Source organism: Lepisosteus oculatus, chromosome 14, assembly GCF_040954835.1.
Source record: "Lepisosteus oculatus isolate fLepOcu1 chromosome 14, fLepOcu1.hap2, whole genome shotgun sequence".
NCBI classification, from domain to species: Eukaryota; Metazoa; Chordata; class Actinopteri; order Semionotiformes; family Lepisosteidae; genus Lepisosteus; species Lepisosteus oculatus.
Genome location: NC_090709.1, coordinates 57,756,537 through 57,770,783, shown reverse-complemented (window position 1 = coordinate 57,770,783; position 14,247 = coordinate 57,756,537). Strand labels below are relative to the sequence as shown.

Sequence of the window (14,247 nt, the reverse complement as noted above, 5' to 3'; positions counted from 1 at the left end):
TGGGATTTTTAATGACCACAGAGAGTCAGGACCTCGGTTTTACATCTCATCCGAAGGACGGCACCTGTTTACAGTCCAGTGTCCCCGTCACTATACTGGGGCATTAGGACCCACACGGACTGCAGGGTGAGCACCCCCTGCTGGCCTCACTAACACCTCTTCCAGCAGCAACTTTAGTTTTTCCCAGGAGGTCTCTCATCCAGGTACTGACCAGGCTCACACCCCCTTAGCTTCAGTGGGTTGCCTGTTGTGAGTTGCAGGGCTGCTGTTAACTAACTGAGGGCTGGGTTTCGGGGACAGCGCCGTCTGGTGGCGGGGGCTGGCAGCGCCGTTATTCTCCCGGTCGGGTTCCGCTCGCCGCTGCGTGACGTCTGAGACCCGCCGGACTGCGGTGATGTTCGTTAGCAATAAAACTGCCCCGATTTATTAAGTAAACTAATGAATTGATACAATGACCGGATTACCGGAGCTGTGCTACTGTCCCGGGGCCTGCAGGCGTGTGAGGTGGGCCGGTTCGGTTCAGTTCGGATCGGCCCGGCTCAGCTGGGCCTGAGCTCCGGTGCTGTCCAATTTGGGGGGGGGGGCTCTGGTTCGGGAGAGGCTGTCTGGAGAGACCGGTTCCGTGTGGGTCTCGGCGGGCCAGGTCGTCACTGGACTGGAGATGGGTTCGGCATGATTCTCTGGGCTCTTCATTGGGGTTTTAACGAGTGAGAACTGGATTTGGCAGCGATAGCGCGAGTGATCTGTGCCTAGACTTCAGCTCGCTATCCTCCCTGGGATATTTCTCTCAATAGTCGATCTCAGACATCACCATCGCAGGACTACAGCCCCGGCGTTAATGAGCACCTGTAGGTGTGGTTCTGACGTCACCTTTCTCTCTCATTAGAACACGGGATCCGTGGTGTTGTGGTTCGTTCGCAATTTTAGTTGACTGTTACAATTAGTTGCCCCTTTCGTCCGACATCTTTTTTTTCTGCTAGGTCGTGTCACCAAAATGTCCTACAAATGCTTCGTCCCGAAGGAAATGATCTACACTCCCGCATCAGTTGTGCCGTTTTTACAGTCGCTATGTACAATGCATTTTTTATTATTAAAATCTCAATTAAAATCATGTTTCGTACATACTATGTATACAGATTTACTAATAAGCCTATTATTGTTGCTGTTGTTATTCTGTAAAGCGCTTTGAGAGGCCGCCTTTAAAGGCGCTATATAAAATACAGTGTTATTACTAATATTATTATATAACGCCAGTCATTTTAAAAATGCGAGTTCTATGAGTGTTGTTCATTACCTTGACGCATCTCATTTGGGATTGGGTTATCTCCGGCTGATCGCTCGGTTTTTGCTCGTGTCGGGGTGGAGCTGAGCCATCTTCTGCGGCTTCCAACAGGTCTCGGCGATACCGCTGTCCAACAGGTTGCAACCTGCTGCGGGACAGGTGACAGGTGCGTCACGATACAACTCGGCGTTTCTGTTTTGCTGTGTTGTGTTTTCCTGCCGGCGTTTCGCACATCAGCAAACTGCCGGTTTGACCCCCTTCCGCGGGCCACTCTTTAACGCCTCAGTTCTCACCCGCTATCCCCCCACTTTTCTCAGCTCCAGAAATCGACCCCGAATCTGTAAAACCCTTCTGTCTCGGAGCTCGTCACTCACCCCCTTCTGCTGCTGCTGCTGATGATGACGATGGCGATGACGGCAGAAGAAGAGTTTCACCCGCTTTGAAGCCGGCCGGTCCGGACCCGCAACGACCCTCGGCTTAAGTTGTTCTCCGATACTCGCTTCGTTCACCTCCAGCTCGCCCCGAGAAAACTCGAACTTGTCCCTCGGCTGCAGTTGTCTGCGTGTTCCCTCGGCCTGACAGAGCAGATGACGGAGACGCCCACTCTGCTGCCGGATCGCTGGAAGGCGTCTCGGGAGAGAGTTTCTGTTCGTTCTCGGCGCCGCCCTGAAATCTCCAGGATTTGCAATGTTGCTATTTTTAGTTTTTAGCCCTCGTGGGGGCGGTGACACATTTCCCCCCGCTATTCTTAGTTCAAAGGACTCTGCTTTGGGGGAGTTTCTGTTTTTCTGTTGTTGTTCTTTCGTTTCAAACGCGGTTGAACGTATTGAAACAAAGCGGGGCAGCATTTTTACACAACATGAATCATACCCAGTTTCTTCGGACTGTCGAAGACATTTAATGTCGTTCTCCCCCCCTCCCCCTTCGTACGAGGTTCAAGAAGTGTTCTCTGCCGGCGCTTGAGCTTGGGGTCGCTGTTTTGCCTCTCGTTTCTTTTTTCCAAGAGCGGACCGGAGAGACCAGTCAGACTCGAGGATGGGGCAGTATTTTAAAAAATGACAGAATGTGCGCCCGACCGGACAACGCGATACCCCGTGTGCCCACTCGCGTTAAACCCACGTCGCAGGTCAGAGGCGACGGCGTGACACGAGAATGACTTCGACACTGCTACTAAACGAGACTTTCAGTCCCTTCGCTGACTTTTGCTTTTTGTGTTACTGGGTAGGTTGTTTGTGTCCTAAATGTGCCATTGCAATTAGGAGAAATAACGGACTAGTAGCTGGTTAATAATGTACCAGAGGTTCATAAGCACTGCAATGAACTTGCCTGCAGAAAGTTGTCTCCCAACTCCGCACTAAAAATTGTTCTGAACTTGCGAAGAAACCCCAAGTTTATATCTTCTAGAGAACGCTAAAACATTAGCCGTTGAAATGAGAAAACCCGCCCAAAAGAACTAACGCACTTAGCTCATGCAGGTGCATCAGGCTTACATTTACGTGTATTTATTTAGCTCGTGCACATAAATGCAGCCTGTCTTTAAAAAAACAAAATGAATAAATTACCGATGTATTCACTTAACGCGTCTGAAGTATCTCCGTATGATTTAAGTGTGGTTTGATCAAGGAAAAATACAGCGCCCACACGCAGTTGTCTCAAAAACCCAACATTATCACGTGCATTGGACAGATTAATTAATGCACATCGATAGTGGCCCGCATATCAGTGAACCGGTCAGGATAATTCAGAGATTCCGAACCCCTGTTCAGTTTCCAGCTCGGTAGACGAGCGGTTTTACCGGATTCCTGCAGCAGGGTCTGCTCGTGGTTTATTAAGCTCACAGGTGGGAGAGACCCCTGGGCAGTAACGTAGGAACTTCAACTCAAGTTTAGCGCAGAACTGCAGGCCAAAACGCAACTTCTTAGCAACTGACAGGGGGGGAGACTCGTGTGTTCGTCGTATCCCGCGTGGGGGTATTTCATTTTTCTGCAGATTACTTAACAGGATTCTGCCAGTTTATTTCACTCATTCATTTACGGGATCTGATTATTTTTAAAGCATGGCCTTAAACTATCCTGTAGTCGCTCGTTCTAAGAAAAGTCACGGAGACACTCTGAAGCGACGGCACATTCTCCACCCTGACCCGTGCAAATCAGGTTTCTGATTAGGCCCAAAGCCAACGGATTGCCATATGTATAATTCGTCACGGGTCTGCAATTTAAAAGAGTTTCGCAGGTATCCCCCCGGATATCGGTGTGGCAATGGGCGGAGTTATGGGTAGAAGCTAAAGCCTCGCTGTTCTGATCTTATTCTCACGTAGTAGGCGGTACTTGTATCGCTGTAATGTGCATATAAACTGTCGGAAACTCGGCAGACAAGCCGGGATGGCAGAATAGCTGATACGCAGTACAGAGCCGGCGGACTGGACGCGCAGGTGAGTGTGCGAGGACCTCAGACATCACTGCTGGGGGGGCAAATAGCATATCAGCCGGGATGAGTCTGAAATCTCTCTTGGCGAGCGTGTTGCTGCAGGACAGAGCTGTGTGCTGATCCCGGCACCTTCCTCAGCGCGGAGGTGCGACTGATCCTCAGGTGGGAAGAGGTCGATTTTAACCGCTGCGAGCTGCATCATTCCAGACAGAAGGGAGTGGATTTAGAAAGGAGGCGAGCAGCTCTCCTTTTTCGATTGCTGTGAACCAAATACTCAGTCCCCCTGCTAGTTTTAGATAGAAAATGCACACATGTATTTGGCGACTAGAAAGTGCGTGGTTGTTTTTTTTAGCCGTCTCGTCATTCGCTTAGAATCTTTTTGGACTAGTCCTTTTCTGTTTAAATACGCGTCTCTCTTTGGTTAAAAGTTTAAAACGCGTCGGGTTTTGTAAAGGGAAAGTGCTTCAAGTGGAGTAGAAATGCCGGAGTTTTCGTGTTTTGCGGATCTGCGGATGTGCTACTGTACCTCGGCACAAATAAAAGGGTTTTGTTCTTCCTTGTTCTGACAGGAGGGTGTTAAAATAGGTTGATGAAGAGGGCTCGTGAACTCTATCAAGCCTAACGGAGCCCTTCACCTCCGATAGTCTTTTTCTGTTGACGTAACTCCGTTCTAAATCTTTTTAAGCACATTAAACTGCTGACTTTCAGTTCATAAACCACCAAGCGGAAATAAAGCTTTCTTGCCAGCTGAAAGCATCTTCTAACACCCTCCCGAGACCAAGCAGGCTACACTCGTACACTCCCTCGTACACCTGGAAATATTCTAGATTCGTATGGGCTTTTTAATGAGTTAAAAATCCCCGAAAGGTTTCAGTTGGACCAAACTCACAGAATTGTGCCCGAGCGTATTCACACGCGTCATCTCGCATTTCTGAGAGGTTGAATTAAAATTCAGCATCTAAATGCGAAAGTCTAGCGTCGGTATAAACTAGGAGTTAATAAATATTCCATCCTAATAGCACTTTGACCTTTTTAAACATATTCGAGAACAATGGGTGTATGGAATGTGGAAGATGGGGGGGAAAGGCTCCTTTCCCCCACCCGCTTGGTCAAACCGGGGATCCCCAGCGCTGGACCTGGTGACCTCCCCAGACCTGGTTTGCACTCCCTAAGGGACCCTAAGAAGTCGCTTCGCGGCGATATTTGCGATAGTTTCTAGATACACGTGTGAGATTTTGTTTCCCCTTCCAGCAGTCGAGGCCGAAGTGTTGTCTCTTTTCTTTTTTTTCCAGCGCGGAATAAACCTTTACCCGTCCCCTCTCCTTACGACGTCCATGTAGCCGAGCGCTCGACTGGACCCCAAAACCACCAGGCGTGTGTTTGTGGGCCACCAGGCTCCGGATCCCCGGAAACACTCGGTTGCTGCTGAGAACAGGTTGAAATCCGTGAAGTCGCCCCCCGTCCTACACACGGTGAAACCCACCGCGCTCGTCGGCTCTGCGTGTGTGCCGGTTCGTGCCGTTGCAAGTTGCTCCCCAGCAGTTTCAGGTCGCTTTCCTTTTTTTCAGGAGACCCATGGCTCTGTGGCATAGCCTCCTGCAAAAGACACAAACTCAACTGATTTGTTTTTGTCTTCTGAGCGGGTGGAACCAGCGTTGTAGTGTTTCATTGTTTATCTGAGATGTTACCTTCTGCCCAGTCACGATTTTTGTTTTTGCCTTGGGGGGGAATCCAAGCTGTTAATCTGTCTTTCCATTTGTATTCTCTACCCAGTTTATATTCACTTATGGCAGGAGGGGGCAATGCCAATTTTCTTGCTGAAACATCTCTTATCTCCCCTTACAGACCAGCGCGGTCTTTGCAGCGACCGTTCAGTGTCGCTTCAGCTGCAGATTGGGAGAGTCGACTCTCGTCTGGGATCCTCCTGGCAGGATGGCGCTCCCGACAATCCCTGCTGCCTTTTTACTGGTGCTCTGGACCACGGGTGGGTGACGCTCCGGGCTTTCGATTCAAGTTCCCTTCAGATTCCAGCTGGAGTTCAGTTTCCTCCACCGTCGCGACACGATCCCGGAGGCGCCGGAACAGTTCTTACATTTAGCCGGCAGGTGTATCACCCTGCAGCTCCCAGCTGGCAGCCCCCCCCACTGAAACTCAGATAGTGTGAGCCTGGCCAGTACCTGGAGGGGAGACTCCTGGGAAAGCTGAGGCTGCTGCTGGAAGAGGTGTTAGTGGGGCCAGCAGGGGGCGCTCACCCTGCGGTCTGTGTGGGTCCTGATGCCCTGGTATAATGACTGGGACACTGGACTGTAAAAAAGTGCTGTCCTTTGGATGAGATGTAAAACCGAGGTCTGACTCTCTGTGGCCATTAACAATCCCAGGGCATTTCTCGGAAAGAGTAGGGGTGTAACCCTGGCGTCCTGGCCAAATTCCCCCCCTGGTCTTTACCCATCATGGCCTCCTAATAAACCCCATCTCTGAACTGGCTTCACCACTCTGCTCTCCTCCCCACTGAGAGCTGGTTTGTGGGGAGAGGACTGGTGCACTATGCCTGCCATTGCATCATCCAGGTGGGGGCTGGATGGGTGAGTGTCCAGTGTTTTGTTGATATGTTATTAAACCACTTAGGGCAGCTTAGTACATGGTTATCAAAGCAAAACATCCTGTTGAATCCAGTTCTCTGTGTACTTTCCATGTTTATTCCATTTGCTTTTAAAATAGTAGTTTGTTTTTTAATGCGAAGCAGTTTCTTATTCTTTATTCTTTATAAATACGTGGCTCGAAGGCTGGTTTGATGTTTTTAAACATTCTCGAACTGCTTATTCAAAATGAGAATGAGAGACTCCCTTGTCTCTTTATTTGAACTATTTGAAACTTTATTTCAGTTTTCTTAAAAAAAAAAAGACAGCTCACAGCTACCAAGTTCGGACCTGCCAATTAATGCTATTTTAACAGTGCAGTTGTGGTTCCATTGGCAGCTCTTGTGGTTACACTGTGAATAAGGAGACAATTATTTTGACTGGTCACAATAAAAGCCCAGAAATACCGGTATTCAAATGAGATGGCTAATTGATAATATCCTCACCGGAAGACACTGAAATTACACCATCCGTTAGTGTAACTCACCGTAAACGCGGAGGGTTTCAGTGTGCGTGTGTAACTTCTTGGAGCTGACAGCAGGTGGGGGGGAGGAGGGGGGTAGCATGTCTCCCCTTGGTGATCCCCAGGCCTGTCTGAAACCACGTCTGTTGTTTCCCAGAGTCCTGTGCTGGCCCTGTCACTGTGAGATTTTTGGACTCGGCTACACTGCCCTGCATCTCCAAGGATCCAGCCCCTGTGGACCAGCCTGCTGTAAAATGGGTGTTGTCTACAGGAAGACCTGTGCTGTATGTCGAAGGTGGAAGACCTCATTCTGGACCCGGGTTCGAGCACAGAGCCCAGATGTCCGGAGACAAGGCCAGACTGGGAAATTACTCCCTGACCATCGCTGCTGTGACGTTCTCCGACACGGGCCTGTATGAGTGCTATCGGGAAGCCGAGCGAGACCACCTGCAGTTCCTGGAGGACACTTATCTCACTGTCACAGGTAACAGCTCACGAGTCTCGGTTTTAACAGCGTCCAGCTGAGCCCACTGTGGGAGGTGTCTGATAATGTTCACATCTGGATAATCTTGTCCCCAGTTCTTACACTGTCCATCTTTATTAGACTCCAAGGCTGTTTTCAATGTTCTTTTCAAAGTCTGCAAACTAAAATAATCCAAACCCAGCTGACATTCTGATGTTCATCTCTCTACTTTCAGCTCATGAAGAAAATGTCACCCATCAGTCTGGAGCCTCTCTGTCTCTCCCTCTCCATACTACTGGTCCAGTGGAGGTGCTGTTTGATCCTGCAGGATCTACCCAGTCTTCCAGAGTCTTACTGAGCAGCTCAGGGCCCCCTGACCCCGGGTATGAACACAGAGTGTCAGTGCAGAACAGCTCTCTGACACTGCGCTCCCTCACTCCAGCTGATCAGGGGAGCTACACAGTGAGGGACCTTCAGGGAAACACCATCAGCACTGTGACAGTCACTGTGGGAGGTGAGCAGATCTACAGTAGGGTCACTAGAGGGCTCTATATTCTTGATAGAGTGTGTTCTTATATCATCCTTTATCCTGATTGTCTTTCAGCTCACAGAGTCACTGTCACCCTGCAGCCTGGAGCCTCTCTGTCTGTCCCTCTGCTCACTGGAGAGCCAGTGGAGGTGCTGTTTGATCCTGTAGGAGGTGGAAACTGGACCTCAGTGTGCTCTGTCCAGAACAGCACAGCCAGCTGTGTCCCCCAGTACAGAGACAGAGTGTCGGTGGAGAATCAGGAGTTGAGACTGCAGGACCTGAGGGCGTCTGATGAGGGGATCTATACAGTTTTGCTCTCACACATCCAGAAGGCCGTCAGCACTGTCTCTCTCACTGTGGAGGGTAAGACTAGACTGAGGTGCAGGAGAACTCCTCAAATCTTGTAACCCTTAACTTCTTGTTCTCAGTTTGAGGTTTTTAACCGCAGGACATTCTCGAGTGTAAAGAGTTTCTCCAGTTCTTGATCCTGTGGAGAGAGATCAGAGGTCTGCTGGTCAGTATCTCTATCGGAAGAGACTCCTCATGTCTTCTTGAAGGTGTGACGAGCTGTGTTTTGTCTCCTCTGTGTTTCCTACATCAGACCCTCTTCGTCACAGGTCTGTCGGAGTGATCACTGGTGTCACTGGTGTTGGTGTTGCTGGAGTCATCCTGGCAATCCTGGGAGTATGGGTCGGGATGAGGAGATCAAGGACGACGATCAGGAATGACGGGACCTATGAACTGACAAGGAGAGATGATGCCCCGAATGACAGCAGCTCAGCGATCAGTCCTCCAGCAGATCAACCAGAAACTGGTAGTCAGAATGGAGTCTGTCCTCAGGTCCCTGGTGTCCAGGTGACTGAGGAGACAGGAGACGGACACTCTGATCCTGTTGTCTCCAATGGACACAGACTGTGTCACGAAACCGATACGTGGAATAGAAGGATCCTTATGCGTGACCGGAATCCCACAGGGCACAGAGTAGCAAAGGGACAAACCAAAAGACGAAATCCAAAGGCTGGGTCGCTAAGGGAGGCAGAGGGTCCGGTAACGAGAGAAATCCAAAACAATTCAAAGGCAAAATCCAGAAGGCGAGGTCAAGAGGCGGAAGCAGAAGATTCGTAACGGGAGATCAGTCAAAAGGTTTGGAAACGCGCACTGGAGAATACTAAGAAAGGCTTCTCAATAGTGAGCGTGGGAAGGTGTGCGAAGGGGGTTTAAATACTGAAAGGAAAGGGGTGTGATTGGATGATTGGTTAGGGAGTGAGAATTTGAGGAATCTGATGCATGTGAGAATGTGCTGGGTTCAATCAGGGATGAGATTGGGAAGCAGAGGTTCCGGGAATGTAACGTCGTTTGCGAGGGAGAGTGTGGGGCGTGACAGACTGCAGGGGTGATGAGGAGAGTCAGGGCAGTATATTGGGGGTGTAGCGGCAATGCTTGTTAATAAGACAGAATTAAGTGTTGCTGTGCTTTCCCAACTGAGGCCTCATCTCTCCCTTCATCTCTGTGGTGCAGCAACTATTCATGCAGGCTGATTTAAAGATGTTTTCTTTTGATAAGGGACAGCTCCCAAAGGGAGATGCACTTAGCTAAGCCTGGCTATCATGATCAATGGTCATCCATTGGCGCCTATCTGTCTAGGGAGTGCCAGATAAGTGTCAGGAGTAAGTGACTCATATATCACCTTGATCAACCAATCAGGGACTGGTAGGGCCGAGTAACCCACGCGGGACTCTGATGCCCATGGAACTTTCAGCCAATCAACGAGCTAAAGTTTCTCCAGGTAAAAACAGGCAACACAGAGAGCCTGAGAAGAATTCTGTGGACTTTTCTAAAGGGAATTCAAAGGAGAATTCCAGGGCAGGACGGCCCAGGAGCAGAAGGCTCCCAAGGGCAGGACATTTTCGCAGCGCGCCTCCTGACCATCCTGAGACTCAGCCCGGATAACCACGGAACGGTCAGTGTGTCCGAGTGCCAGAACTTTCCTTTGTTCTAAGAGTCTAGAGCGGAGGTTGCCAGAGAGTAACCAGAGGATCCACCCGAGGTTAGCCCAGCAGCAAGCCTCGTGAACAGGTCAGAACTGTGGACAGCTGAATCACTATTCAGAACTAGCTCTTCATTAGGAACGAACCGGTCCTCTTCCTGACTTGCTGGGACCCACAGTCATCTTTTCTCCTGTGCACAAACTTTGCTAGTTAAAGCCAACACTAACTAGCCGGTCAGTGAGCATCAGCAGCGCACCGTCGCAAGCCGCACAGCACAGCCTGGCACCGAGCCAGAGAGCGCGGATTGGACAGCAACAGCCTGCAACTGTTTCTTTGTGCCCGCAGGAGATCTGAATCCCCAGAGATTGGATGAGTATTCAACTTCAATGCATTACAGCTCGAGAATTCAATTGTTATCCCAACCAGTTGATATCAATTTAATTCCTAAGAGTTATGTACTTGTTTTGAGTATCTAATGTAGAAGTTGTAACCAAGTTCAATTACAATGGTCTAAATGAATGATATACTGAACGTATGTCCTCTTGATATATGTAACTCTTGGTAACTGAATATATACCCTTTGTATTCCGATAACCCTCTCGATAAGATCTGTTAGGTTTATATGCATATTCTATGTATTAATAAATGTATCCTCGTGTATTAGTACCTGTGTGTGTGCATTGTTTGAGTTATATCACATGGCTGGATTCTAAAGCCATTAAAAGAATCATTTTGTGATTTACTGCTACAATTAATAATTGTCCCAGTAAATGCCCAAACCCTACAGAACTGGTGCCTTCAGAGAGCATACTACATAGTGGTGACATCTTTCTGTATGATCAGGTCTACTGTGTTGTGGCTGCAGTACAGTTTTAGCTTATTATTACAATACTTTTTAACAGCGACAGATTCTTAAGATCACGAGGTGTTTATATTATTTCAGTATTAAGCTGTTACTACATTCGGAACTGTCCCATAGGAATCACTGTTCCATTAGTTTGGCACTAAACTGCTTAGTCTATTGCAGGAATTGTACTTACTCCTGTCCTGTAGTGTCCTCTAGAGGGCAGCAGCTGTTTCCTTGGGCTCAGTGCAATTGGGAACATTGTGATTACTGAGCAGGGGACTAAAGTCAGCAGACGAGCGCGTTGCAAATCGGTAGTTATCTGGCGTACAGAGCTGCATGCTAATCTCTGGATCATCTCCAGTTAATGCGATGCTGTTCTTACCTTGCAATTGACCCAATCTGACTACTGGCACCAACCCTGTTATTACAAAGAAACTTCTTGTGTACCTACCGTGATACATAAGTTTGGTGGAGAGGTTTGGCAGCCCATATTCAGTCAAAGATGTGTGTGCAGATCACTGTGATATACAGGCATCAACAAACTGACAAATACAATATTAAATGTTTAACTGATAAAACCCAAATGAACCAAACCTGTATAAATTAGTGGTGGAAAGGAGTCTTTTTATATAGCAAAAGGTCTCTGATCCTTTGGTAAGAACGATGGGTATATAACCCATTGTCCTCAATATTAGAAATGAATCCTTGAGCATTGCCGTTGTACCAACAATCCTCAAAAGTGCTGCCATTACCACTGTTCCATAAAATCCTAACATTACTTGTCTTGCATAAATTGTAGAACATGCCATCACATTTCAGTTGCTTCTCAGTAGCAGTTTGATCTATTATCACCCTACTCCCCACTTCATAACCTTCACTCTTCTAATTCTGGTCTCCTAACTGTCCCCCAAGCCCGTCTACACTGTATGGGTGGCAGGGCCTTCTGCTGTTATGCCCCCAAGCTCTGGAACTCTCTCCCCAAGGATACCAGAGTCACCTCCCCTAAACTCCTTCAAATTCAGACTCAACACCTTGTTCTGTAGAAGAGCCTTTACTGAACTGGTTCCATTCTTTACCCCTCTGCTTCTACTTTTCTCCTCAATCTGTTGAAATTGTTTTATCCTGTGTATTCTTATTGTAATTCTGTCAAGTGCTTTGAGAAGCCACCTTCGGAACCATTATATAAAATAGTTTATTCTAAATCCTTGAAACTTTAATAGGGCACTGCAGTAGGGCTAAAAATTGACAGCCTTAGTGGGCCATCATGATTTGTGCAAATTATAGGTAGTCACAAAGGGAGACTAGGATTCACTTGAAATCCATGACATGGGACACTGAAACAGTGGAGAGGCTTTGTGTAGTAAGCATTCAGTCTCAATCTACACAGTCTGTGCTGCTGGTAGAGATGGTTGTGAACACCTGTCTTCCCAGTCAAGCACTGGGATCTCCAGTCTCAAGCCTAATACTTCTCATGACTGTCCACTACCACGAAACCAACACCCATAAGACAAGACCTCCGAGATTTTAACTGTACCATTATTCACTGATGTTTGCGCACCAGTATTGTTCCTCTGCTAAGGAAGGGAAGTCCTACTTTACACCAAGCCCCTGTTGACAATTCCTTCCTTGTGTTTCTTTTAGTCAGTTTGTGCAGCCTAGAATAGGACACCAGATCTCACTCTTACTGGGCACTACAGTAGCAACTCACACTCCATAAGCACTACCCCTCTCGGAAACAGGAGGATTTCCAGTATATTGAACACCTCCGTCTCTACCCCAGTAAAAAAAAAAGTCACAATGACCTGCCCAAGGAATAGTGTGGCCATCTTCCCCCAGTACGATGCTTTATTACTCCAGCCATTTTCAGTCCTCATTGGCAGCAATACGGGAAGCATTCTTGAAAGGGGAACCCCCACAAATACAGTACTTCCATTGATTAATGGGTCTCACTTCCCTTGAATTCCTCCACCCCATTCAAACCTATAAACCATAAAGAAACAAGGGCAGGCAGAAGGGTCTTTCACAGCTTTATTGAAATGTTGCCATTACAAGGCGAGTGGAGGCAGGAGAGTCACAAGGGCGAGGCTGGAGCCTTCTTTCAGGCACCTGGGGAGGAAGAAGAACAATCCAGCTGAACTGCAGGACACCCACCCCTACAGGAGCTCCTCCTGCCAGACCCTACCTGTCCACTGGCCAACATCTCCAAAGTCCTCTGCTCCCTCCACATCCTCACTGGTGCTCTCAGCATCTTCACTAGAGCTCTGAGGGTCTCCCTCCTCATCCTCAGTCCAGTCAGCTCCCACATCCAGAGGAGCTTCTACTGGTGCCACAGCCACCCGACTGCTGGTCACCAGGCTCCTGGTACCTGTGGACAAGCAGCACCCAGGAGTGAGGGATCTGCTATACCCAGAGACCCACAGTGATGCTACTCATCTAAACAGTCCCTTTGTCCAGCATGGGATCATTCCTCAGTTGTCCAAGCATGGTTGTCTCTTGGGCAGAGATGCATCCACAAGGGATAGAGAACCAGACCCACCTTCATTCCGACTGCCAGCACACCTGGACTCACAGCAGGCACAGACCTCATGGTCACCATACAGCTCCTCCCACCTGGAGGAGAGGAGGACAGGTGAGGCCTCCACCTGGCATGTCCCAGAGCTCCTTGCAGAAGTACCTCTTAGCCTCCCTGTTGTAGTTGCAGGACTTGGTCCCTGGTGTTGCTTTAGAAGGAGCCACAGCCATGACACAGTGCATGTACAGCTCAGTCACTTCATGCTGCAAGAGGGAAAGTCACAGCATTAAGGGATCAAGGCCAATAGAGGGACAGAGAAGGACCTTCTGCCATCAGTGAAGGCAAGCTGGCAGCTCTAGGCACTACAGCTGCCACAGTCTGGTTCACATCTAGATCATGGATGGAAAAGCAGACAATGGATCAGTAGAGCAGGAAGGCTGAGCAGCCTTTGAGAGTAGTACCTTCCTGGACAGCTTCTTCTGGAAGAGGAAGGCATCAATTGTGAAGCGGAGCACATCCTTCTGCTTGGAGGGGACAAACCTGGACAGGCAGCCATCTGCCTTGCTGTCCACCATGCACCTGGGGACAAGGACAAGGATGAACCCCTGCAGGCTTTCGGGGCTCCTGCCCACCTCTCCTCCCAGAAGAGGCCGTACCCCAAGTTGTCGATCACGGGGAAATGGGGCTGGGAATGCTGGTCTGGTTTCTCCGTTACGTAACACGAGTGAATGTACAGCCTCTGCTCTGCTGTGGCAAAGTAGGCAGTGGCCTGGAAGTACATGGGCTGACCCAGGAAGTACTCATCCTTAGGAGAGAGCCGGACCCAGTGGGCTGGAGAGAGAGAGAGAGGCAGCATAACACCTGCACACAGCGCCCCCTGCAGGCAGGAGGAGCCACTCGCTCAAGGAGCTTACAGTTGGTGGTGAGCAGGACAAAGCTGTGCTTGTTCATCAGGTCCTTGAAGAAGGTCCTTCTCCTGGCCCATGTGGGGACATAGCCAACCTTGTAGGACTAGTGGAACCTGCAGGACAGAGGGGATGAGGGGCTTCTGGAAACTTTCCCAGCAGCTTCTCAGCAGCAGCAGAGCCCTGCCTACCTGT

The 14,247-nt window shown here is 49.0% G+C and overlaps 1 protein-coding gene across 2 annotated transcripts; it reads left to right on the top strand.

Moving 5' to 3' along the window:
- Window positions 1–5,360: 5,360 nt before the first annotated feature.
- LOC138243134 (uncharacterized) lies at window positions 5,361–9,652 on the top strand. Of its 2 annotated transcripts, none has more exons than XM_069198637.1 (5): window positions 5,361–5,693; window positions 6,966–7,292; window positions 7,507–7,785; window positions 7,876–8,163; window positions 8,418–9,652. In XM_069198637.1, the coding sequence occupies exons 1-5, from the start codon at window positions 5,642–5,644 to the stop codon at window positions 8,429–8,431; spliced, it is 960 nt and encodes a 319-aa protein (XP_069054738.1). In that variant the 5' UTR covers window positions 5,361–5,641; the 3' UTR covers window positions 8,432–9,652. The 2 variants fall into 2 exon arrangements, with proteins under 2 accessions (XP_069054738.1, XP_069054737.1); XM_069198636.1 differs by having other exon boundaries at window positions 8,402–9,652.
- Window positions 9,653–14,247: the final 4,595 nt, after the last annotated feature.